The sequence below is a fragment of the Pomacea canaliculata genome, linkage group LG1 (assembly GCF_003073045.1).
Source record: "Pomacea canaliculata isolate SZHN2017 linkage group LG1, ASM307304v1, whole genome shotgun sequence".
Classification (NCBI taxonomy): domain Eukaryota; kingdom Metazoa; phylum Mollusca; class Gastropoda; order Architaenioglossa; family Ampullariidae; genus Pomacea; species Pomacea canaliculata.
The window spans coordinates 39,800,803-39,828,268 of record NC_037590.1 but is presented as its reverse complement, the minus strand read 5'-3'; the positions used below and the strand labels follow the sequence as shown (position 1 = coordinate 39,828,268).

The window sequence follows — 27,466 nt, the reverse complement described above, 5'->3', positions numbered from 1 at the left end:
CGGCAGTTGCCAAGGCCGGTCAAATGTCCTCAAGATGTGTTGCTATGTTCTACACGTCAACAAGTTTTCCCCTTTCCTTCCTTCGCGCGTGTGTTCATTCTTTTTCCTCGTGTGCTTGTTTGTTGGTTTTGCTCTTTTAACTCCACTTTTGTCAATTTTTCATGTCAATGCCCTCTTGTTTAGTCTTTATTTTTATTTTCTTCCTTGTGCAATCATTTCTGATCCTGACTTTTACCCATATTCTCCTGAGGTGGATGAAAACACGAAACAAAGTCTTTGTTGTAGTACTGAATGATCAGGTGAAAGTTTTTGATAAAATGTCGGCTTAGCTTTATAGGAGAAGAAACTGGTCCACAGGGAATCTGGTAGTTGATTGATTTTGTTCTTACTTGATATATTTGTTGAAAGACAGCTGTAGTCTGGGTGTTCGATTCTTTGTTCAGGTTTTCGTGTTTTCGTACCGACCTCTGTCCTTACACAAGTCTGTAGTCTCTTTGAGTACAGTTTGGCTGTGAAGCAAATGTCGCACAACTGATGTAGTACTACCACAATTCTGGTCATAATCTCTACCGTGAAACCTAAATAAAAAATGTAAATGCAATAAACAGCGAAAGAACAAAAATTATGTTGAATCAATTAAGCGGATGAGATTTACTGCTGGTTTATATTAGACTGAAGAGAGAGACAGAGACACAGAGAGAAAGGAAACTGTCGCACAAAGAGGAGAACCCAGAGAACAGCAATTCAAGTAATTCAAGAGTCCAGCCGCTTGAAACATGGAAAACTCACCACGTGGTGGCAAAGACGTGTTTTGATTGGCTCGCGGGTAGGATTGCCGCGTCCGCGCCGCATGAGCCCGCGTTGGTGCCGCTCCACCATCAGGTGCATCGCGGGCCCGGGACCGTTTGTCGTGCGTCGTGCATGCGTGCGGTCAACACACCTTGGCTTCCACTTGCTGCCAGGCAAACCCTCGTGGTTGGTGAGAAGGCACGCTGGAGGTAAGTGTACAATACTGCTGCACCCGCTTTGCTGCTCGGGTACCAGGACATTTCTCTGTCAATTTTACAGAGCAGGTTGGTTCTTCAGAATTTAGACTTCCAGGACCTTCTTTCTTGCATTTCCGTTATTCTAAGCAGGATTGTTTCCGTGCAAGTGCTAAGTGGTTTGTGCAGTGCACGCGCGTATCTCTGCATCTTGTAAACACGAGGTGATGCAAGGGTCTGCCCTTTAGCCGAGATGTGAGACGTATACCTGGCTAACACCTGCCCTCAGTTAAACGGTTTTGTCAGCATGGTGAGCATGCACGCACGAACGCATATATGCATGTAGGGACGTTGGCAGTCAAGCACACCCACACGCAAACAAACCACACACGCATATGTAGGCATAAACGATTGCAAATGTACGATACACACATGCTGACAAGTCACATGCTGACTGACGCGTGCGCGTGCACGTGCATAGATACTCAACACACAGTTATAAGTACTCTTCTACTAATCTCTGTTTTGTAACATTTTTATTGGTTAGTATGTGCTGTTTGTATATATACACCATATTGTAATATCTTTATTGGTTAGTATGTACTTTTTGTAGACACACCATCTTGTAATATCTTTATTGGTTAGTATCTTTATTAGTATGCATTGTTTGTCATATTGTCATTCTTTCATCTTTTCTGTACTTGTTACAGTATTACAAACATTCGACTATATCCTTTGATGCTTTTTCTGTCCTAATTTTGTATCTCTAGCTCTGTTTGCGGATGTTATTTTCTCAGTCCTGTCTGCAATAGATGCCGCCTGCATGGCTTTTCATAATAATATGAAACTAATCAGTGTGGTGCTACATAAATTTTCCTCAATAATATAATTTTGAATGCATTGCTAATTTTTGATTTCTTTAAACCTCTAATTTCTAAGTTTTGAAATAAAGTTTTACTGTTTTTCTTTCATATGTAGTAGGATTAGTGTGGCTAAACTCGTGTGTACCTCGTCTTAATTTACTAAAAATGATATTTATACGCTTCTTTGCACCACACAAACTAAATCTTCTGCATGATTGATTTAATTATAATAAAATAGAAATGGTACTCATTAACCATTAAACTAAACATGCATTGTCCACGAATCACTTTAATCAAATATTAAAGTTCGAATTCTACTCGATTTGCACTCAGAAAATGTAGAGGCAGCACAAGAAGAAACAAAATTTATTCGTTCCAGCGATTCAGTTCTTGGGCTGAGATAACTTTCCCGCTTAAAAAAAGAAAAATAAATCGTTGTGATATATATATACACCCAGATCGTGCAGTAAACTTACTAGCCACTCATGAGAATCGTTACTTGAGAACCGCTTCCTCTAAACACACATCAGACAGCAATGTCACCTCCTCTAAATAAATAAACATCAGACAGGGATGTCATTTCCTCTAAGTAAATACACATAAATACAATAAAAATACAAAAATACAATAAATAAATACAATAAATAAATACAATAGTGTATCTTTACTTCTGACTGTGTGTGCTAGATGTCTGTATGAGTATGTATGCTTGCCCATGTGAGCAAAAGAAAAAATTTCTGTCTTGGGTGTCCTCGACAGACAATAGTCTGATTTGATTTGATTGATCAGACAGCGATGTCACCTCCTCTAAATAAATAAACATCAGATAGGAATGCCACCTCTAATACATCAGACAGGGATGTCACCTCCCCTAAATACTCATCAGACAGGGATCAGTCTGTGCCTATTACTGTCATTTTATCTTTCTCTCTCTCCTCCTCTCTGTAATAATATAAATTCTTGGTCACACATAAATGTTAAAAAATTTAAATACGGACGAATTAAGCTGTTGTTATTTGTACATAAATTAGAACAGAGTGATTTTGTTTTCGTCTACTTTTTGTCTGAAATAGAAATTAACCTCTGCCTGACGATGTATTCACCGCGGAATGGAGTAAACAGCCGTGATATTTACGGCTGAAATATTTCTGGTTTGTTTTGCTGGGGTCGGGGGCTCATTTTCTCCTCCCTAAAGTTTTTTTGTTTGGGTGTACGGCGGAATGTGCCAAATGGGATCCGTTGTGGGCGCCAGTGTTTCGCCAGCCGGCCTGGGTTGCAGCAGCTGTAAAGATGTTGTGGTTGGGCAACAAGACACCGTTTGCATCGTTATCCAACCCCATCGTCTTGGAGAGAAGTTGTGTCAACACGCTGACAAGCTTTTCGGCCCATTCACACTGCTCCCTTTGATCCTGTACAATCACTCCACACCTGCACAGGTTTGCGGATAGTTAACAGCTTGGTCTCTTCCCCAGGCGTGACTTGCGCTCAGTGGAACTTCTCTGAACTTTGCGAGAACTCTGCGAGAACTTGGCGATCATTTTCGCTTACGTCACACAAGGATGCATTGGGGTAAATATTCCCGGGGCGGAGGGGTATCGGAAAGCACAAATTGTCTCCCTCAACCGCCAGTTTTGTTCAACAGACCACTTTGTGCCTGCATTATAATTAAAGATTTGTTCCAGGTGGAAAATGTCGGATTTTTCGGATAAGAAATCTTGGTTTCGAGCTCTTGCGAATAAGGGGTGTTCTGATTCTCTCGGCAAATGGCTCCGGCTTCAAAGTGACCCGAGGATATGACATTGATAATGTCTGCTAGGATAAGTTTCTTTTCCTTTAGCTACAACCTTATGTGTGCTAGAAACTGGGCATTCACTGTCCGATAAAAAGTTATAACCTTTGTTGGCACTACCGAGGGGGCTCTTGTGTGAATTTATTTCTAAGCTTGACCAGGTAGTATTGGATTTTCTATTTTCAGAAAGTGAATTACAATTTATACATTTTAGAAGTTGACATTTTCAGAAAGTAATGCTTTACTGATAAGATTGTTTACCACTTGTTTATCTTTTTACAAATATTTCAGGTGCAAGAGACTGTCAAAAAATGTTCTATAGTAATGAGATCATTTGCTTCTCTCATGCTTTATTTTTTCTCCTATCATCTCAATAACTGATATTTTACCCTTTTACGTGGCAGATGGATGACGCATCACAACACTGAAAAAATCATGGAACTGGTTCTAGACAATTCGATATGGAAGAATTTTCTCGACGCCCACGGCTACTGCCTGCTGGGTCACCTCGACTCGGGCAGCTTCAGTGACGTGTACGCCGTGCAGCACAAGATGTCTGGCGTGACGCTGGCCGTCAAGAGGATGGTGGCGCGCCGCGACATGCACGCCGACCCCCGAGTGATGGCGGAAGTCAGATGCCTGAAGGAGTTGCGCAAGCGCAGTGACTGCTGCGTCATCGGGTTGGAGGAGGCCGTGGTGCTGGAGCGCGTGGCTTGCTTATTCCTGGAGCTGGCCGCCTGCGGTAACTTGGAGCACTACGTCTTGCAGCACTGGCCGCTGCCGGAGCGGCAGGTGGCTTGCGTCGTGCATCAGGTGCTGACGGCCCTCGCCCACTGCCACCGATTGGGCATCGCGCACCGCGACCTCAACCCCGCCAACGTCCTGCTGGTGACCCCTGAGATCGTGCGACTAGCAGACTTTGGCCTGGCAGTGAGCTGCCAAGACCCTGCCACCGGGAAACCTCTCACCTGCGATGACTACCTCGGGAGGGAGAGTTACCTTGCCCCCGAGGTCCTCCGTCACTCTCCCTATCTCCCTCGGGAGGCTGACCTGTGGAGCATTGGGTGCCTCTCCTATTTCTTGCTAACTGCTCAACATCCTCGTCCGTGGAGAACCTTCTGCTCCGCGCAGGCGAAACCGGAAGTATGTGACCTAGGACACCACAACGAGGGACTGCGATGCCCGGATGTTGTCTTGGACAGCATGTCGCAACTCGTGGACATCCGGGACTCTTTACACGACCGGTCAGATGTGGACTTAACCTTCGTGGCTCCTTGCCCACGGACGTGTCCTCTTCTGTTGCGTCACATGTTCCCGACCAATCGCGTGGACCGTACCTTTGCAGCTATCGCTCTGGTGGGTCTCCTCGGCGAGATGTGTGTGATCGATCCTTTCCAAAGACTGGGCGCAGACGACGCTCTGCTGTACTGGGAAACACTACAAAAATCTCGGACTTCGTCAGACTATAGCAAAGAAGATATACATTGTGAGAGTGTTTCCACCGAGTTCACAAAGACTTGAGGTCCTGCAACCTTTTTTTTTTTTGTCCAAATGATTGGATCGTTTTTATTACAAATACTACCTCCCAAAATCGTAGTAAATAAACTTCCGTTCTCAAGATACAAGGCTAAAAATATCATAGATTAGTAGAAGGGGCGGGGGAATTCCAGATATCAGGAATGTAACTTGATACACTGTTGTCAAAGCTATGTTGACTTATGTTGTCAAGGCTACAGCTGAAACAATACCGGAAATAGGTAGATCCTCGAACCGAAAAAATACTGTACTTAAGGATATCTTTAAGTCTGTTTAACTGTAAAGGATCCTTACATTACCGTTGTGAGAGGTTGCATTTCAGTTGTGCATTTTTCTGGAAAAAAATGTAATAACATTCTTGCTTGATTTGAATGTTTGACAATGATGCGATACCTAACAACGAAAAATTGGAGTTTTGAATTATTGTGGAACTTAGTTATATTGTGTCTCTTTGCACCGAAAAAAATGACTCCATCTTATATTAGCACATAGCAACAACTACGGTTGGGTCTACTTTTTATTAATGCTGTTTAGGCACATTCAGAACACTCATCTCAACATGTCACGTGAGGTGACACGATGTCCTGTGTGTGTACTTGTCTTCGCCTCAACGTTCATCTCAACATGTCACGTGAGGTGACACAATGTCCTTTGTGCTTGTCCACGACTATTGCAGCTTGAGGATGATCTCAGTAGACACTGCAAGAATACCAGACAAATGGTCACCACTGTTTATCAAAACCTTCAGCGGTACAATGATGGCGCATAGCTACCTCATCTGATTGCAGCAAGGGTTGGATGTTGGTGGCTGTTGCCTCTGGAAGTCACAGAAGAACAAATGCACGCAAACAAGCAATGGTCATGGGAAATGTGCTGAGGCTCCAATAGAAAGAAGGTTTATCGGAAGACAATCTGAAGAATGTACTTATCCGTATCAGCAACCACCCCAAGGACTATTTGTTTTGTCACCAGTTTCCCGTGTGATTACATTCTCTAATGGTTAAGAGACCAAAACTTTGCAATAAACAAAACGTTTTGTATATATTTGTGTGTGTGGGTGTGAGAGAAAGAGCCTGAAAGGTTTTGCTGGATATTCCTGCGCGAGACAACACGAATTAAAAATAGATCACTGAACACATTAATTACGTCATTTCCTGTCATCTTGAAATTTTACCAGATTTTATTGAAGACTCCCATCTTAAAAATTTCTCATCGCTTCTAGGCCGAAAACTTTAGTTGCGAATATGCAAGTTTATTATTGTCGGATGCGTCGCCCACAGCGGAATGTGTAAAACAACAATGGAAAAGTCTAGTGCCAGACCTGACATTAGCGCGCCGCACCATCGACGTAAACAATGGGATGTCGTGCCTACGGCGTCCGGCCGCTCTGACGCAGCCTCACGCGCAGCAAGATGCCGTGCAGCAGCAGCTGCAGCAGCTCCGAGGTCAGCCCTACCGCCGCTCTAGACACGACCAACCCTCGACTAGGATTTCCGTCACGCTATCGCGCCGCACGCCCGTGACAACACTGCAGCACGCACACCGGACATTCCTCTGTGCACTGCGCATGCGCACTTGGCACTGGATCAGACAACCAGTAAGTGGAGAGGTCACAAAAGGTCACACAGGTGCCATGTTCGTGCCGGGTCGTAAAGGGGCGTTGTAGGGGGAGAAGGGAGGAGAGGGAGAAAGGTGGCACAGGGGCAAATATTTGACAACTGCTTTCCTGCAAAAGGATGAATGTGCTTTATCTGGTTTCTCTCCCCATTGTTCTGCTGTTTTAGTTTTCAGTTTTTGTGCTTTTTTCCTTTTTTTTAATGTTCAGGATTCGTGCCATCACAAGGGACGTAAATCAAGTTTAGCGTGAAATACTCAGGACTAGATTACACGCCCCTTGTTTTCATCTTTTTTTTTTTTTAAGCTGTTTACGTTCAGGTTGAATTATTAAAGATTTGAAAAACAGAGCAGAGATAGGCTGGTGTTAAATACCGTCTTAAAGTATTGTAAGTGTGTTTGTGTGTAATGATGATTTGGGGTAAAACTTTTCTTTGTACATTGTATAATAATAGAAATATGTGTGTACAGAATGTAACCTCTTTGGTTGTAATTCTTAAAGCTGCTGTTGCTAGCGCTCTCGCGACCCGGTGACTAGAAGGTTGAGAAGCAGGAAAGATGGGCGTGAGATAAAGGCAAGCAAACAGCCGAAAGTGAAAGAAAAGGCCCGTTCAGAAAAGTGGGTATTGGGAAAATAAACCACGCATGCAAGATGAGATTCGTTCAGAAAGTGGATACGTACTACGAAAAATAAACCCCTTCAAATAAAGCCTGCAAGAAAGTGGAAAGGAACACTTGAGAAATATACTTAACCAGAGCAACCCCACTTTCTCTTTTTCTCTCCTTTACACACACACATACACACGCACGACGCACGCACGCACACACAGATAAAGAGAGCATGACTCTGACGTACGAGTATATGTGAATGCAAACAACTGTCGCTAGGTCCCATTACCTGTACAATAGATGTATAAAAACGGAAACGTTTATTGTAAATGAGCAACATAAACACACACGCACGCGAGAATGTTCTCTGCAAGTTCTGAAGCCAAGCAAAAGTATAACAATTTTTTTTTTTTTTTTTTTTTTTTTTGCAATACGATTATTATCCAGACAATGTTGCAATCAAGGGCCATACATTGTACTCCAAGCACTTGTGTTTTTGTGGTAGTGGGGAAGAAACTGGTAGAACAATAACAACCACCGAGGCCTTTAGACAACTCTGGTTCATCGATCACGTCTTCCCTTGGCAACCAATTATCCCCGAACATGTTTTTAAAAAGACACCTCAGGCATCCACAGCGAGTTTCAGGGGCTGCTACTTCAAAGCAGAGTGGCAGGGAGGAGTTAGAGCCCGCCAACAGCAGCCGGTGCATCAAGTTCAGGAGCAAGTAAGCGACCAAGGGGAGATCAGCGTATTCTCTAAGGGAGATAGATAAGGATTGTATCCACACAACAATAAATCAACAAAAATCTTTGAAGTAAATAAACTTATAAAACAACGCATTAAAAGCATTAAAAAAGTGAACCTCAAAGATAAGAAGATCCATCCGGAAGCAGACTGTACATGAAAAGCAAGTCGGTTCCGACAAACGTTTCAGGAATTCAGCAATCGCAGAAAGCAGGGTGTGGTAAAAAGAGAGAACTAACAAACCTCTGGAGAGATAAAAAAACTGTTGGAGGAAACAAAAAAACGTGTGAAGGCGTAGAATATGGCGTTGGTAAAGATATAATCTTTCTGTCCATATGTTTGTAAACTAGTTCAAAGACAGTTTACATGTTCATACTCATCGCAGCCCTTCCCGTACTCTCTCACTCACTTGTTTTTCTCTCTGTGCTTTTCTTCTGGAAAGAGATCCTGCATTCTCCACATTTGTTATTCGCGGTTAGTGATATAGAAAGATGACAGATTTTCATAAACTGTTTTTATTACTGTATCTAGCTTTTGGGTTCAGCATCAAGCAGTAAAGAATAAAATTTTACGTCTGAACGAAAGTAATTGTTTTAATACACATGCATATTCGACAAATTTCAGGATAGAAAACTTTTGACACTTTTCTAATCCCCTTGGTACAATATTGTACAATATATATAAGTTTGTGTGTAGTCAATTGATTGCATTTCAGGGCAACAAACGTCCATTAACTGCTACAAAATTTTTCATAATTTCTCTCAATAGACTGCATTGCAAAGCTAAAAAAATATGACCAAAATTTTCTCCTAGCAAATCTTCCAACAATTGTCTGCGGCTGAAAACATATCTCAATCACCTCACCGTTTACCAATTTGACATTCAAAGTTAATTGCACTTGTCGTGTTGCCGTCAATAAGAAAATTAGCAGAAGTGGGATTGAGAACACAACCACCTCCAATAAACAAGTTTGAGAAAATCCAGTCTCTGACTATGCCCGTGGTTCCAGACCCGGCGATTTCGTTGTGGATTTTATCGTCTGCGGGCTGAGACTCAACCTCCCAGTTGTGAAAGAGAACATTGCTGGCAAGTCCTCTTGCACCGGCGGCCATCTAAATTGACGAGAACAAAAAGTCAGAGAAATGAAGAAAAGGAATACCCTTGAGAAGACAATATTGCGAATCAAACATCGCAAGGAGTAAGTTTTTTTTCCAAATGAATTTCTCGGTTATTAGCTGCAAGAGGAACCCATGGTTTTTCTTTCATTCATCGAACTGATTTCACTCACATTCCTTACAAATTACTAAAAAAAGTATAATGAGATGAAAATGTACTGAAGAATTTGGATTCTTGGTAGCTGCAAAAAATATTCACCTTCCAGTAGATCGTGCGTGGGCAATTTCCTTCTACTCGAACACTGACAAATTCGATGTCTGAAACCGAGACGTTCAAAGTTTGACCTGCCATGTTGAACACCGCATTATTGTCAGAGGTCAGGCAGTTGTTGCCCTCGAAGGCGCACCAGTCCGTATGAATGACATCTATGTCTGTAACCTAGAACACGCACACGTTTTATGAAGAGGTATGAACAAAGGAAAGAAAGAGAGGAAAAAGAATAATTTATCCATTATCAGGACTATGCAAGTGTACTTACTGAATATTCAGCTGAAGCTATGTTGCCAGTCAATTCAATACATTACTGAGTTCATGGTATATCACCGTTATTCACATTTCCAATTTAGCTCTAAACTGTCATCTCTAACCAATGGATTGTTTGGAGATATGTATTTTGTGATTACCGTTATACTGTGTATGTCTCTCTCAGGCCACCAGCCTGTTTGAAAGACTGCGCCATTTTGTGCTTGCCACACCACGCATCGAGACACCCTCATGTCACTGGCGTACAGCTGAAATAAGTAATCAGTCTGGAATATGTAACCAATCTCCTGATAACTGCTTACATTTGGATTACAAAAGAACTATCAAACTGCAAGATGGTCCCTCCTCAGCTCCCAGATAATCCTTTCTACAAGAAGACTGAAGACATCTGAACCTCGTCTCAGACTTTTTAGAAGCTTGGTCACACGATCGAACATATTTAGAGAGATAAGTGTGTGTGTGTAAGAGAAAGAGAAGTGTGTGTGTGTGTGTGTGTAAGATAGGTGTGTGTGTGTGTACGCGCTAAACGTCCACAATATGCACGTGCACTTCGGGATGCACGGACGCACACGATCACCTTGATGGCGTCATCGTTTGCGTGGATGAAGCAGTCCTCAATGGCGCCGTTGTTGCCGATGGAGAACCCATCGTTGTTGTAGATCCAGGCACCGACCGTCTTGACGTTGCGGTAGAGGTTGTCGCTGCTCAGTCCCCGCAAAAAGAACTGCACAGAGTTGCTGATGGTGATGCCTTCCACAGTATGACCTCCCCCGTCATCCAGTAAAATCGCCGCCCACAGGAATCTGACGACAAGAAAACCGAGAGGAAAATCGAGAATGGTGTAGACGCCGACCAGTCATCCGTAAAAGAATAAGGCGATATTTCTTTAATGTCGTCGTCGTCGTCGTATTTCACAACGAGGCTCCGTAGTCTTGACTGTGAGTTTGATCATACTGTCAATCCCTTACGCTCACTATGTGATAAGACCTGTACTTTTCACCTGTTTCTCCCGACTTATTGATATATTTACTTTTCATTTGGCAAGAAAGACTTCTTTGAAGGACTGAAATATTAAAGACGAAAAGCCTGCCTGGAATCGTGCCATCGATATATGCTGTTATCGACGATGCCTCTCCCGTAGATTTTCACCGACTGATCGCCAGATGTTCTGAATCCTCCTTGAACAAACGCACCTGGGGCCAGGTAAATCTGTTTGATCTTGCTAGGTATCACGAGCTGCCGGCCCAGGTTGTAGACTCCAACATCGTAGTACAGAACACTGCTGTCGTTTTTTGATGGGACCTCCGTTTCTGGAGGGTCGGCAAAGACGAGCAACTTGTCTGTGATGTCTCTCACACCTGTGGTGCCGTTATCGTAATCAAACTCTACAGACATCATTGTGGAATTCCTGATGATTTGAAACTGAGCAACCTGGAACGAAAAGTGAGAAAAAAAAATCAAACACTGAAAAAGTGAAGAAGTTGACGAACGAACTTTCTGGAAGAATGTACACAATATTTGAGAAAGACTAAAATGAGGATGGTAGCGAGTAAAAGATACAAAATAGAGGAGAGGGGCGGAAAATAAGAAAGACAACAACGAAAAAAATAAAGATAGAAAGAAAGAAAGGGAAGGAGACAGCGATGGGCAGTGTCGGATGGCAAGCATACTTAAAATATGGAGCAAATATTCAACTAAAAAGACTATGTTTGTTTGTGTTGTGAGAGTCGGATCACAATCTTGTGTTTCCTGTACCTGAGGGCCTGAGCGGGTGCACGAGTATCCGTACCCCCGGGGTCTGATGAGGCAAGTACTGAAATCCCTGGGTGTGTGCACCTGTACGCTGACGGCGGCTTCATCAAAGGCGAAGGCGGTCCAGGACAAAGTGCGTCCCCCAATGACCACAGGGCTGTCCCGCGTCCTATTGTCGGACCACGTGATGTACACGTGACTTTCACTCACCTGACTGCCTTGGGTCACATAGATCTTCAGCAAAGGGAAATTAATGAAAGGTCATTAATCTACTATATCATATCACATAGATCGACAGACAAAGAGAAGGGGAGGTGAAAAATGTCGAGAAAGAAGACAGATGAGAGAAAGCGGAAGCAGAGAGAGAGAGATGACAGATCACATTTAGCCCTCGATCTAAAAAAATAAAAAAAAATAATAAAAAATAATAAAAAGACCACCCTACAAACGAATGCCCTAATCACTACAAAACAATGTCTCTACAAGAGTGAAAACTATATCAGATATACAGAGATGGGGTTTATACCTTGACAGTTTAAAATTTTGATTATGTTAACAAGATATAAAAAGTTTCGGAGTCTTCTTCTGACTATATTTTGTTTGCTGGAGGTGTGAAAGAAGGCCACCGGAGTATTTCTGGCTTGTTTTTTCGAGACACACACATACACACCATCTCCAAACTTTTTCTAATTTGCATACAAAGGACTGATCTTGAAATTTTGTTACTAACATACATGGGAGCGCAGGAAAGCAAGAGGAAATGTCTGTGGGTGTGTTGTAGGGGAGCAAGTGTTACACACGTCTAGCACCACACAATAAAAAAATGATAGTTTACCTGATATTTGTCGGATCTCGGTGCACCCTCAGCAGACGGGTAGACAATCAGCTTCGCTGTCACTAGCGGCACCCAGAATAACACCACAAATACAAATCCAGTGTCGAGCGCCATACTTTCTGTAAGTTTGATATTTCCCCGTATGCTCAGCACTTACCAGACTTGTTTTCTTTAAGTGCAAGTATGTCTTCATGATTGACGAATGTGAAGGTCCCATTGTAGATAACTAAATGAGGGGATGGTATTCAATTCTATTCCTGGAACATGTGAACATCCAGATGTATGACAAGAAGTGGGACAGTGTCACGGACAGCACGGACATCTCACGTGACCTAGCTTTGTCAGTGTGGTGGGACATTATACTTTACTCACAGTATCATCAGAAAGGATGCATGGAATCCGATAATAAAGTTTAAAATACACCCGAGGCACTTTTAAAACATTTTATTGCAAAAATACTGTTTTACTTTCTGGTTATTGTCTGTTTTCTTTTATTGAAAGTATTATTTGCCGTTCTGATTGTGAAAGGGGAATGTCTCAGGGTTGTTGTCTTGTTGGACAAGTTTCAAATCTGCAGTTTGGTTATTGCCAGAGTTAGTGTCTTATGTTAAATAAAATACTTTTGTGTGCATGTGCGAGGGAAGACGGACAGCTATAGCTATAATAAATGAATGACAATTTAAAAGAGAAAAACAATTATCGCAATGTGAAATGCAAATTAGACATGGTGTTCTTAGAGTATCAGTTGACCAGAAGCCGTCATTATATACATTTTCTTGTTTCTCTTCTCTTGTCTGTGAAAGACATTTGGTTGAATAAAACAAGACACACCCTTTATGATCCTGAAAGTTTCAAAGAGTCGATAGACGGAGCTGTTAGAAAATCAGTTTAAGTACTATAAAAACGCAACTGTCGACGTGCCTTTAGAAATTAGTGAAAAGAGATAATTAACATGCACCATTTTCCCTCCATGTCACAACACACATATCAGCGAGAAACAACGAAGACATTTTTATGAAAAACTATATTAAATGCTCATAAAAAACGTGGTCTTTGAAATGTAAACAGCATTTGTTAAATTTCATACAAACGTGAAACAGCAAAACAACAAGTAACTTGATAAGCTGGAATGAAATATCAACTAATGAAAAAAATAAACACTTTTCCGATAGAATTCGATTTGGCACAAACATTTCAATAACTTGATTTGTTACTGACATTTAGAAACCGGCTGAGTTCATTTTCTTCTAAAACCCAACCAACCATTTCATAAAACCTGAATTTGCGGTTTCCTAAGGCGTTGATTAATTGTTCTCCTAAACTTATATGTATTTTTTAAACAAGAGGAACCGTGTTCAGCTTCCTGTTGTTTTTGATTACAACAACACACATTGCTAATTAGTCATTAGTCATTAGCAATGGCGTCTCCACAAAGTAACTGTATCCAATCTTTTATGTAGCCAGGTCTGTTCATGTAATTTTCATTAATTTGTGCATTAAGCTTGAGTGGATTTCCAACTGTCGGCTGCGCATAGTTTGACACAGCGAATGAAGCAGAAAGTCAAAGTACAAGTCATCTGCAATGATCCAACGTTGACTGAAGTTTTCTAGAATGCAGTGGTTAAAGTGAAGTAAGGATGAGGGTATGAAATCTTTGTCCACAGCCAAAAACTGATAATGAATTTGGACGATAATTTGGATGGTCGTCGTTTCCTGGGCAGGAATCAAATTAATGTATCTGCGGATACTGTCAGACTAGTTCTTGACGACTTCTTGGATTACATGTACCTAACTTTCGAACAAGACCTAGGCGATCATCTTATTAGCTCAACACTTTCAACAGTGCAGGCTAACTGCTAAATGCAGGTGAGCAAGTTTATAATCAGTCGTGGTGCACCAATAATTGAAACATCTTTGTTTGCCAGATGAACTATTTACAGTGAAAATACTATAAAAATGACATTAAAAGCAAGCTCTAAGTAGAAAAATGTTAAATATCTTCATAGAAAGTTGAAAGCATATGTGGTAAATATGAGACTGATCAAAGTGCCAGCAGACAGAAAAGCTTTACAATGATTCAAGTCTCAAGACTAAATCTCTCCAAAGAGCTACAAACTTTGTAAAATGAGTTTCATTTGATCCAAAGTGAATCTGCGAACACATTTTATAAAATTTAATTCAATGAACAAATTTTAGGAAATGAAAAATATATCTATTTTGCATCAAACACCTATTGTTGGGAAATCTCAGAAAAATGGGTGAAAACATTTTTAAAAAAAAATAAGAGACAGAGTGAATGCTATTCGCTGTTTTACATTTGTTCAGTAATCAATAAACATCATGCAAGAAAAATACCATAGAAACAGCATACTCTGTAATTTTGTATCCTGTCAACTGTTAAAGGATATTTACAAGAGAAACATGTTTTATCATGTTTTCAGTATTTTAATAATAAAACAGTAACATAAATTGCTAGCAAACAGCTAGTTGATGCCAAGCAGACAAAAACTCATTAAATTAAAGAGACTTGCTATTAGAAAAATATTTACAGTGAACACTTTTAGTTGCCAAAACTATGAACAAAACCAAATGTTCTTGTTTTCCTGCTCCAAATAAAAAATCTTAAAACAGCACATGGAGTCAATAAAGTCTAGTATCTTCTTTAATGATAAGTGTGCTTGAAATAACTTTTACTGCAGACAAAATTTGAGGAGCACAAAAAAAAAAAAAAAAAAAAAAAAAAGAAAAAGAAGAAAATTTCGCTTTTCCCACTTTTCTGTTATAGATTGAGACACATCAATAAACTACAGTCTTACAAAGCATTGCTATTGAATAGGACTGGCTAAATGTTGATTTACTATTTATTGTTATTGGATAGCACTGGCTACATGTTATTTTAGTAGCGACTGCTACTTTACTGTCCTTAACACCAGTCCCCTGTGTTTAAAAAAAAATTGCCATACGGTGCACATGCACAGGAGTCCTTTAAAAGAGACTCTATTTTCTAATAAAGCAGATAAGCTTGTAGACTGACAGTGTCCCAAAGTTCATTTAAAAAAATCTGTTGTCATAGAAATGTTTTAAATGCACATGAGAAACATGAGAAAAGTAAAGCCTGCACAGGAAGATCAACATCTTAAGGCACAAAGCACACACATTCCTTAATTGACATCTTGATTGGACTATATATGACCAAACCATAAAAATCTGTCTACACACAATTCTTTCCGTCCTTGTTTTAAATGAATTATTTGCTGTTTTTGTTACCTTTCTAGATCTGTTATCTGTTCCTTTTAGTTTTAAGAACACTAATCCGTACAATTTGCAGAGATTTTTTGACAATATTCCTTTTCAGAGTAAGAATCTTTAATATCATTCACTTTTATGGACAAGTTAGTTTCCTTCATATCTATTAGACATGAGATGGTGGGTGAGTGAAGACAGAAATGAAAAATAGAGAGAGAGAGCAAGCATGTCAATTATTACCAATGTAAACGACGGGATAAGAAGTCATAATTTTTTTTCAGCTTGCCCAAGGTAGAGAGAAATCTGTTAACTTTAAAACTACATTTAAAAATGAATAGCTTTGCCAGAGGTATTAAATACCTGCAAAAAATTGTTCCCAGGTAAGAAATGATGGGAGAAATGCTAGCAAAAAAAGAGGGTGGAGGGGTAATATTCGAATGTTTAAACTTTCACCAAAGTATCATATTTCATGCCTTTTTCTCATTATGCCCTCTGCTCAGAGTAAGGAGGTTGGCAGACCAGTAACAGAAGTTGCTCTGACAGCAATATCACTGTTGACGGAATGCATGAGAGATGATGCAACAGACCTGTAGCATAAGTCACTTAGCCCTGATGTCTCTTCGTCAGCAGCTTTGCTCAGCAGCACATACTGTTCATTCTGCACTCTGTCTTTCACTTGAGTCTGAATCTGGGGCTGGCCCTGCAATGTTGAATAATGCTGGAAACTTCCGGCACTTCGAGTGTTATTTCGGCTGTCTCTGACAATGTCCAGAGTGACTGGGCTCAGAAAGGGCATGTCCAAACTGGTTTGCAAAGATACTGGCTTCACAGAGTTTGGGACCTGTTAAGAAGCAAATCAGTAATTAAGATTCACATTCTGATATACACCTGATAATTAACTGCCGGTGATGTATGTTTACCAGAATCAGCATAGCTTGCAAGTTAAAGCCATCATATGGAGTGCAGGTATTTTGACTTTATTTTGAGATTTGTTTTAACAACCAAATTTCTTACTCTGTGAAAATCATTTATAACAGTAGTGCATCTTGTTCTCCCAGTTCTGAAAACACAGTAATACCTGAAACCATCCTGGAATTTGACAAGAGCTTAATCCTTCAAAGCCAACGCCTCCATTGTTAGTGCTACTACTGCTAGCATAGCCATGCTGGATGTTGCTGTTGAGCATACTACCGTTCCCTGTTCTGGCAATGGCAGAAAATGTATATGTTGAGGCAGACGGCATCATCTCTGAATTTGCCCATTTCGGTACTTCTTGCTGATGTACTCCCTGAGAGAGATTCACAGGGGCCTGCATGGTGAAAGATAGTGCATGTGGAGTTGAGGCCATAGCTCCAATCTAGAAGAAAACAAATCCACAACAAACAATGATTGATTGTGCTTCAATCTGTAGTCAGAAAATATTTGCAAAGTGCATCAAGTCTTCTAGCTGTACAGTGGGGAAATGTGGTATAAAAATCTGCACTATTGTTATTATTGGAAAATAAGAGGTTTTGTGTGATTGCCTTCTTTCAACTAGCTGGAAGACAGTGTGCCAGTATCCACTCTGCTTAAAGCTGCAATTTGTATGATTGTAACTTCATTTTTTAAAACCTGCATTCTTAGCTTCATCAATATTTATTGAGGATTTTATGGGAAAATACAAAACTGCAATTCTGTGAGTCCAACATGTCTGAAATTATTTCAGTGTAAACATCTAATATATCATATTCTAGTGTTAGGGTCTGCAAGTAGCATATTTCTTACAGAATTTATTTATGGTCATCCACTAGCGGTTCCTGTAGCAAATGTCACGACTGGTTAATTATAAGCACAGCAAGAACTCTAATTCTTACTTGTCTTAAGCTGGTGGTTGCGTTGTATGATGGTGCTGTAGTATTGTGCCATACACACTGCTTGCCATTGCAGAAGTTGTTCAAGGGGTTGTCCAGATGAGGAAGTATCACTGTGGACAGATCAATGCTATTGTCAGTGGGTACATTGTAATTGATTTAAAATGATGCCAAATGACAGTAAAAGAGATATAACACAAGAGGAAACTTATTAGCAGCTGTCTTATGCTAAAGATCACAAGCAAAGGTTTCCAAAACTGTTACCTGTGTTACTTTTTCTCTGCTGTTTAATCTTGTCCGAATCATTTGACACCAACTCCCTCAGCTCACGGCTAAAGCGCTTGCGGTCACTGTTTAAACTGCAGTTTGCACACCCACACCGAGCATATGGGCAAACATTGCGATGGCCTTTGAGGCGTACTCTGACACTGTCATGTACCCAGCACTTGAAACACATTGGGATACGCTTTACTGGATCTAGAATGAAACGCATAGGCATATACTTTCGTGAATCTGAATTTTAAAAGATAATCCACATACTGAAACCATACAACAAGCAGTTCCACTAAATGATCACATTATGACTGCATACTACAAGCCTTTTGAAGGCAAAAAGGTGATAGCAGATTTGGCATGAAAATAAATGTACTGGATAAGTTCCAGTTTGATTTAACATTAACTGATTTTTGAGATAGTTGCAGTACATGGCATCTGGTATAGGCTTTTGTTTTGAGCAATAAATACCTCATTGTTTCAACATACTCTTGTATGTTCAGTGCTGACAAGTGCAAAACAAAAGAATCCTCAATTTTAGGCACATTTCTGGAGCATACATTTTTTATCTTACAGTGCATGACCTAGTTCATTCAGGACACATAATGTTCAGAAACCTGCATCCTGCGATGATGGCTCCATTGTGCTTGTTGCTACTGGCAACAGCTCAGCTTCCATGTCTTTTTGGCGTCTTAGCCTAACTTGATTTTTGGAAATTTCTTGATTACACCGAATCAAGTTGCATCCTTTGCACATGCATCCCTCACGGAAACGACAGTATGACTTGTGTCCTGTAACACCATTTAGCCACTGCTTACATGCTCTATGTTTCATCGTTTGTCTTTTCTCTATGACTAATAATGTATATACTATACAAACTTTACTAGATCTTTATATAACAGCTACGGAAATCTTTTATCTATAAATATTCATGCACACACATAGAGCAAGGTCTTTCAACAGCTATTTTTTAAACAGCTCAAGCATAGTTATGTTTGTATTTAAAAATATATATATACACACATAAAGTTTGTGCCAAAACTTATCCCTTTAAGATTATATTATTATTATACTTTTTTGCTGTTCAGCACCTATGTTCTGTCTCTTTCATATGCAGTTAATTCATTTATCATCTTAAACTGCTGTGCTTTCACATTATGACCTAAAGTTTTATAATGTGTAGACCTGAACATTTGGCAAACTGTTCAGTTTCCCATGCAGAACTGGTTCGTTGCTGTTGTATTATGTATGTATGAACTATCACATGAGTTATATCTCTTCCTTTCTACAAAAATAGTGTAAGGACTATTAATACCTTTGACACTGATGGCAAATCCATGAATTTTGCAGAAAGAGCACTGACGATACTTTCTATGGGAGTTGTTTCTTGCTGGGTTAAAAACCAGAGTGTCAAGGCCAGACTGAGACAAAGAACTGGACAGAAGCTGTTGTGATGAAGTCATCTGGATGATTTCTGGTAAACAGGAATAAATACTACAGTCCAATATTGAGATGATAACTACAATAGCTTAAGATGAGAAAAAAGTATGAATAGATGCTGTAGATATTTTAAAATGCAATAGTACTTTATGTTCTGTAACAAGCTGATTAACAGTAAAAGGAGTGGAACACAGCGCAATCATAATTTCTAAGGTAAATGTATGCTACATATGCATGCTTTCTTATGAGACAATCTTTATCTATTAAAATATTGACCTGCAATTCTAGGAATTTAATTGAAACAGTCCACTGTTATCTATACAGCTGTCAGCAATTGACTGAAACTAGATGTACAACTGCTAGGTTATGTCTCCAGCGACCATTAGCTTCTTACTGTCATTAACAGGATTCACAAAAAGAAAATAAATTTTGTAAATAATAGCATTTTATAAGGGTCAAAACTCTTGTCTCTAAAAATATTGCACAGTTAGCTCCCTTCAGCAGGATTCCATAAAACATCAATACTGAACGATTTTCTGCAAAGCTGTTTTCTGTACCTTCAGCCTTAGCCTTTTCATGAGCCAAATTCTTGATCTGCGTAAAGTTGCATTCCTCTTTGTTCTCGTCATCATCCTCTTCTAAGTCTGAGCCCTCAGTGTTATTGCAGGTCTCACAGCTGCACTCCTCCTCGTAGGAAGACCCTGGACTTTCCATCTCCAGTATACTATCGTGGAAACTTGGTTCAGGGGAGTTTTGGATCTCCAGTGACATTTTGAGCTATCATCATCATCATTCATCATTATCATCAGCACAACCTCCACTACCACATATCACTTCAACAAAGGCAATCACACCACATTCCACTTATCAGAACAATGTGTAATTACAACACACACACAAAAACCCATTGCACCATTGCAGGGAGAAGAAGTGAGCTCAGATAGTACCTTGGTACACTCTCTGTATGCATTCACTTATATGCTGACTCAATTGTTCATACAATATGAGTTTAAACAGACTCCCTACCCAATGCCGCCCTCCCCTACTAGAACAAGGCCCATGTCCAGAAGATGTATACAGTTGGAAAACAACATTGGGAAAAAACCCAATGAAAAAGTAATGTAAAAACAAAATGTAAACTAGATGAAAGATTTGTGGAAGGAACAGGTTTCATACAATTTTGACAATAAAATGATAGTGGTAATCTTTTAATCACTTACTTTCCAATTACTGCAAAGAAACATATATATCCATTTCTTCACACCAAGTAAAAACATTTCAAAATGCTTTTCAACAAGTACTTTTAAAAAGTAAAACCTACCCGACGATCAAAGTTTCTTCCGTAGCAGAATATTCGTGTATACAATCTAATTTTTGTTTCGGGGTCAAGCTGCCACGACTGGCAATGACTTCTTAAAGCAGTGCAAGGACTAATTGCGCGATAAGGTGGGACCGCCCAGTGGAGCAGGGATGTCAGGTTACCATCACGCCTTTTCAACTTATTTTCACTTGAAGTTAATTACCTCTGGGAGGGTCTGCGATGAACGCTGAACATTATTAAAGCATGAAAGAAATAAATTTAGGTGTTTTCAGAGGCTGAGAGTTACAAATTCTACGACGCGAAATAAAGTTATCCAACGCAACTCGCCTTTGACGAGAGTGAACTCTCCCTAAAGTCTCCAAGTCGTAGCGAAAATGGCTAAAGTGTTCCTGACGAGACAAAAACATGTTGCAATGTGTTAACTATTTCCCCATCACAGGTCGTAGTATCACTCAGTTTGTAGAGATGTCATGGGAGTACATGGCACAAATGTCAGACATCGCTAAATGAGCGGGGAGATGGGAAGGGAGACAGTAACCGTCACGGGGGGGAAGAGGCGGGTGAGACAGTTGGAAGAAGCACCCAAGCACAGTTTGTTTTATGAAAATGATGAAAAATATCATGCTGGTTTTCTTAGGTTTTTTTACTGGGCTTCAGCTTGGTTTTTTTTCTCTTTTTTTCACATTTTTGCTGGCTCATTTAAAGCTTTTCTTTCATTATATTTATTCTATTGTTAATAACGAAACCATCCTCCAGTAAATATTTTGTTTTTTAGAGACTTTTTTGGGATAACTTTTGTCTTTAAACACTTCAAAAGGAAGCATTTTGATGTTTTACTGGTACAAGATTTTTAAGAAGGATGGTGGAATTAAGGGGCGACTTCTGTGGTTGTTTTCTGCATCGAGTTGCATGATCACTTGCTAACTACCCTCTGTAGGTGAACCTGTACATAAATTTCATTTATCAAATTTTATATTAGAAAAATAATACAACACTGATGCAGTTTACACTGTCCCTGCTTTTTCCTTTCTTAAATGCTTCAAAAAACAACAATCATCTTTCCCTTCTTAAAGACATCTAAAAATCATTTTGCTTATGTCCACTATCTTGCTTTTACCTAATAAATCGACGATATAAACTTTTTAATTGCTTCTCCGGGTTCACCTAAATGCAAAATTCCACATTTCTCCCTTCCTTTGAAAACAGCAGGAAGGCGTGAGGTCTCGTCATGTACTTTGAACAAAAACAGACGTTTCCGGTCACTGACCTCTGATACCTTTAACACTGTACATAACCGGTCTGGGGTTTTGTTTGCTTATTTGTTTTTTCAATCGGAGGACAAAGCTCAGTCACTCCTCTACTAGCATCTGAGTAAAGGCACTAATCAAAAGAAGCATCTCAGCTGTGACTCTTCATGATTAGACATTTTTCTGAGAACAACATAGTTCTGTAGTCTGTCGCTGTTGCACTCACACAACCCAGGTGCCATAGTTATGAAGTGAGAGGAATTCGTCCCCCACCTTCCTGGGAAAAAAAGTAAACTCAAAGAAAAGCGTCTTGAAGTTAAAAAGTTGTATTATTTGTCCCAAAGGCATGTTTTGTCGCAGCTTTATAACCACGGTTCCCGGGCAGAAAAGCATGTGCGGGAACTGGACACCACTTTATGACTTTGGAAACAAGATGTTTGTCTCTGAGTTCCCTATGGAGCCACTCACGTCTGTGTAACTCACCACCACCACAAAACGCACCATACGTTGGAATTGTATACACGCCCTCTGTATCCGACTACTTTGCAAATACTACACTCTTTGCCTTTGATTATCATGGGATTCAGGCTTCTTATTACCTAAAGGCAAGGTAGTAGTTTGAACACCTCATGATCAACCGGATGTTGCCAACACAACGGTAGAGAAAACGCCTTCATTTTGGACTACAACTGGACAAAAGGTGGCGTCAACACAACAGACCAACTGGTTCGCTGCTACACCTCAAAACGAAAGACAAGATGGCCTATGGTAGTCTTCTACAACATGGTGGATATCAGAGCCATGAATGCCGACATTGTTTGGACTTTCCTAGACCCCGAGTAGCAACGCGACGAAAGTCACAAACGGGGAATCTTCCTGATGAAACTGGGCGAGGAACTTGTTGGACTTGGAAAATCTATGGAAGAAGAATGTTCTGGAGAGAATAGAGCACAATATACACGAGCTCCTTACTGTTTCCAGCCTTCAATAGCTGCACAAAATACAACTCCATGGCCAAGAAAGCGACGGCGTTGATTATTTAGCCCGAGATGGAACAAAACAAACACTTGCGGCTGTTGTGGGAGATTTTCTTGTTGAGTTCATACAAAGTTTGTATGTGACTTATGTGTTCAGGCAGTAATCAGAGTTTTTTCAGCCTGAATGATCTTGACTTAAGTGACAATTGCAGAGTGTAAGCCTAATGTGACCAAATCTTGCGATACAAACTCTTCGTATCCTTTTGTAACATTACTATGTTTTGTCATTGTAATTTGTGGTACAGGTTTCATACACCGATTTTTCGTGCTTGAATAAAAATAGGACTTTCCAGTCTGTACGTTTTCATCATGAAATAGAATGGCAAAATAGTACAGTGTCCATATGTGGTTAACCCTTTAAAAATTCTGAGGCCCTTAGAGGGTTAATGTGCGATCTGTGGTAAATGTCCTCATTGAGTGATGAATTAACTTACATCGCTCTGCCAAAAAAACAAACAAACAAACAAACAAACAAAAAAACCCCAAACAAGCAAAAATGGGTTAAGAACAAAATTTAAAGCCTTGAATAACCTGCTTGATTTAACCAGTGGCTTATATTAACTTCACATTGTAAGTGCCATCTTGTTTCTACATTCACACTGGGGGCATGTTGATGTTTCAAGGACGAAGATGAGGCGACAGATGGTGTGAACATCTTGTTCACTGACAGGCCTCGCCAGCAGCGATAAAATATTTCTCATTTGAAACAATTTTAAGTGCTATAAAAATCTAATAACTTTTTTTGTCTGGCTATAATGAGATTTCTCATTTTCTACGGCAAAACATTTAGAACCACAAAAATTCAATCTTCCATTTTTTTTTTTTTTTTACAGAGAATTGATTCACAAGTAATTTCGTTCAAAGTAATTAGAAACTGCCTTTCAGACCATTAAAAATTATCTTCAGGTTTGCTGATTTTCTATGCTGCAGAAATTTCTCTCTGATAATTTACATTATACTGTAAATCATCTTAGTATTGACACAACAAATAATGTTGATCAACCTTCCCATATTTTCACAGCAAACCGCTTTGCGCAACGAACGGTATGATTAGAAATACAAATTAGCAATTCAATCAACATTAGGTTTCTTTAAATAAAATAATAGTGCTTCTAATTGTGTGGAAAGGTGCACAGATAGGCAAGAGAACTACAAATTTTGGAATGAATCCAACAAAGGAAAGAGTTAAGTGAGTTAGACTGGAGGTCTCACTGAATACTGAAGATAGAAGAATATGACATTTTGAAATACTCGTCATCAATAAAGCCAACTGTCATTTTATAAGCATTAAAACTAGACCGTAGATAAGTCAACAATTGTCAAGTGAGACTATTTACATGTAGATTAGTTTTTTTTTATCAACTTCCTACCCAACAATTTTAAATCTGGGTCTAAGAGACTTCATAACAATTTTAAATGGATGTCTGAAAACCAATTTCATCATTTGAATGGGAAGGAGTAAATAAAAGTGATTCACTTTGAAGACAATACAAGGTTCACAAATGCTGCCATAATTTAAAGATTGTTTACTGCGGTAAAGTAAAAGATTCCTACCCGTCCGTCAAAAATGGAAGCTTCGAATCTTTTCATGGCGAGTAGAATACACAAGAACACGCGATATCGATGTCTGTCTACAACTCCAGTCTTTTTGCTGGAAGTCACCTGCACGTGCTGACACCCTGTACCTAAGCATGAAGTTGACAGTTACCCGTTTTGTCTCTTTGATGGACGGTTTGACCTGAACTTGACCCTCGACGTCACGCTACATCCTCTCGACCCACTGTCAGGCTGTTTTTGGCGGTTAACTTTTCCCGTGATGCAGCTTCGTCATCCGATCTCTTTTTGTTTGAAAATTCGAATTATAGCAAGATCTTTGAATTCGTAGAGATCATTTTTATCTTTAAAAAATGTTAAAAAAATTTAGTCAAGGGCTGTTAGATTTTGAAAACTTACAGGCGATGGTGCGGGTAGAATCCATATTCCGCATCACGTGCCACAACTACTCCTTCCAAATTCTTTTGAAAACATTTTTTTTTTATATGATACAAAACTTTACGGTGCTGGAGACTTTTTTAATTAGGATTTGGCGGTTGAAATTTGTTCAGCATAACTTCACTTGGGTGAGTGATATGGCTGATCGTACGTAACTCTGGCACTGCCTCAGCTTCCCCCGGTTGTTGGCAGTTATAACAGCGATTGCGACGATTGTTTTGCCACTGATTGGTCTCCTGTTGCTATTTACACAACGTATAAAGGAATAGCCTGCTGTGCTTAAGTATTTTTAATTTTAAATTCAGTGTGGTACTAATGTTTAAACCGGTTTTTTGTTTGTTTATTTAATTAATTAATATTCTGGCATCTAGACGGATATAAAAGACCGTGACCCTTCCCCCCTAGAAAAAAAAATAAAAAGGCTAAAGTATATTTCTTGACCCTGAAAATAATCAGTTTGGCATCAAATATAAAAGCAAAGTTGGCAACCCTGCTCCAGACTGTCGTTTTCTTGGAGAATATCTTCAAAAGAAACGGTAGCAGCCGTCCGGCATCTGACTGGTCTTACTATGTTCATTTTGACACTGACATTCGTCTGTCTTTTCTCCAGTTTCCTTCCCTCCTTCTCCTACTCCTCGTCTGTAAACCACAACTTTTTAGATGTTTGCTCATCTTATTTACCTTGTCTACCGTATGATTTTTTTGTTTCTGTTTTTCTATTACTTTCGGTGCATCAGTTACAAAAAATTCTACTTTATTTTTCCCTCGGCGTTTCTAAAAAATGTTTTGTATTTGGGATGGATTCTGCTTGATTAAAGTGAAACATAATTTTTAAAGAAAGTTCGCCCGGCTTCACACAAATGTCAAGACGACCTCCCTCAACCGTAAAGGAGGACATTTCCCTCTTTTTACTTTATGTTAGTGAGGCAAAATTTATGCCAACAGCAAGGCCGCTAAATGTGTGCTTTCTCTTGTTTATGCAAACATCTGGCTTCCATAAAACCATTTGCTATTACCGTAAAAGATACACCTACGCTTCCAGAGATGAAATTCATGTTGTATTTGTTTCCATGTGGCTCCCAGCTACTTTACCCTTCTCGTCGCCGTTTTTAACCATTATTACCCTAATTATCGAAGACCTGTGACAACGAGCTTGCGTCCTTGACTCCCTGACCATATTTGACAGAAAAAAATTTCAAACAAAAGTCAATTAAACTGCTCATTTTTAGTATTTTCCTTTGTGCTCAAGAAAAACTGCGTATTTCTGAGTTTTCATAATTTATAATGTCAGTATTAATCTCTGTCCTCTTTCACACCCCATTAGGGCCACTCGTAGATTGTATGTCATGAAGAAAGATAACTTTAGGGATGCCATACAAAAACACCAAAACAAACAGCTTTCTTGCAAAACGAAATGTCTGAAGATCAATTCGTCACAACCTCTGGATGGCAGCGCCATTAAATGTGGACGATGGCCACGGTCTTGAAAGAAAAGAAAGATTGTTTTGGATGCTCTTCTCTTAAACGTTACAGCATCTCCATGCGGCCTGACATCCGTCAACGTCGAGCGAACCTCGTTTAGATGTGATCGATGATGGGAGCAGGTGGGGGTGGGGAAGGGATGCTACAAGGTGGGGGTGGGGAAGGGATGCTACAAGGTGGGGGTGGGGAAGGAATGCTGCAAAGAAGGAATGGTTGGAAGTAGTTGGAAAAGACAAAAGGTGGACTGAGTTGAAGACTGTTTTTTTCGTGCCTGCAGTCACTTTTTTTTCTCGGTGAATCTTTCCCAGCCTGCTTTGCTGTCAGGAGGTCAACTGTGACGTCATTGCAGGTCACAAAGGACGTTCCTTACCCGGCAAATATGCAGGAACGCTTGACCGCTCGTCATTATTTGACGGACAGTACTTTGCAGAGTGGTTACACTTTCTCATGCTAACCGTCCCACGCACCCGCCCTCCTTTACATTTCGAAGTTTCATTGGAAAAAAAGGTTTGGTGTCTGGAAAACTGTTTTTTTTTGGTTTTTTTTTTTTCATCTGGCTTCAGTGTTTTCTTGAACTGTCACCAGGCTGCGGAGCAGAGAGTAGGACCGCAGTCTGTCCACCGGTCAGAAAAATGGTCAAGATTTTGTTGATTAGCTTCTCGTCTGTTACCATTAGTGTCAGCCTAATTAAGGAACCTCTTCGCTGCGGACACGCCTGTCTCCGGTTCCTTCGTCTGTGTACCACCTCTTGGTAATTCTAACTTTTTCAGTTGCTTTTTTTTCAATAGAGCTTTAAATGCCCAACAGAAGCTACAACGCAGTAGAGGTCTCTCCTGTCTGTAAGCTTTGCTGCTTTACAACAGTAGCCAGAATTTTCAAAAGATGATCGACTCGATCATCACTTACATGATTGGGTTAGAAGAAAGGAATAGATATGAAACCGAGCCGAGAAATTTCGAATACGTATGCAGTATTTTAGAATCATCATCATCATCATCATCATCATCATCATCATCATCATCATCATCATCATCATCATCATCATCATCATCATCATCATCATCATCATCATCATCATCATCATCATCATCATCATCATCATCATCATTATTGTAGCAGCAGATTATTTCCTCTTTCACGAAATCCAATAAAAATAATAAAGTTACAAGTCATTTGATTTCTGTAGAGGCGCT

The 27,466-nt window shown here is 39.9% G+C and overlaps 3 protein-coding genes across 7 annotated transcripts; 1 reads left to right on the top strand and 2 right to left on the bottom strand.

The window, feature by feature from the left end:
• The first annotated feature begins 789 nt into the window (after positions 1-789).
• Positions 790-7,655, top strand: LOC112573434 (probable myosin light chain kinase DDB_G0282429). The gene is made up of 2 exons (XM_025253811.1): positions 790-998; positions 4,040-7,655. The coding sequence occupies exons 1-2, from the start codon at positions 922-924 to the stop codon at positions 5,154-5,156; spliced, it is 1,194 nt and encodes a 397-aa protein (XP_025109596.1). The 5' UTR covers positions 790-921; the 3' UTR covers positions 5,157-7,655.
• Positions 7,656-7,795: 140 nt separating this feature from the next.
• Positions 7,796-12,761, bottom strand: LOC112573426 (dextranase-like). Its single transcript, XM_025253798.1, has 7 exons — positions 12,386-12,761; positions 11,554-11,784; positions 10,889-11,229; positions 10,376-10,601; positions 9,939-10,046; positions 9,514-9,693; positions 7,796-9,251 (listed from the first exon to the last, which is right to left on the bottom strand). Exons 1-7 carry the CDS (start codon positions 12,497-12,499, stop codon positions 9,000-9,002), a joined length of 1,452 nt encoding a protein of 483 aa, XP_025109583.1. The 5' UTR covers positions 12,500-12,761; the 3' UTR covers positions 7,796-8,999.
• Positions 12,762-13,406: 645 nt separating this feature from the next.
• LOC112574729 lies at positions 13,407-25,382 on the bottom strand. Of its 5 annotated transcripts, none has more exons than XM_025255993.1 (8): positions 24,753-25,382; positions 19,752-19,971; positions 19,070-19,228; positions 18,372-18,545; positions 17,746-17,958; positions 17,485-17,594; positions 16,710-16,988; positions 13,407-16,472 (listed from the first exon to the last, which is right to left on the bottom strand). In XM_025255993.1, exons 2-8 carry the CDS (start codon positions 19,963-19,965, stop codon positions 16,128-16,130), a joined length of 1,494 nt encoding a protein of 497 aa, XP_025111778.1. In that variant the 5' UTR covers positions 19,966-19,971; positions 24,753-25,382; the 3' UTR covers positions 13,407-16,127. The 5 variants fall into 5 exon arrangements, with proteins under 5 accessions (XP_025111778.1, XP_025111744.1, XP_025111770.1 ...); XM_025255959.1 differs by lacking the exon at positions 24,753-25,382 and adding an exon at positions 24,354-24,711; XM_025255985.1 differs by lacking the exon at positions 24,753-25,382 and adding an exon at positions 24,508-24,710.
• Between the last annotated feature and the right edge of the window lie 2,084 nt (positions 25,383-27,466).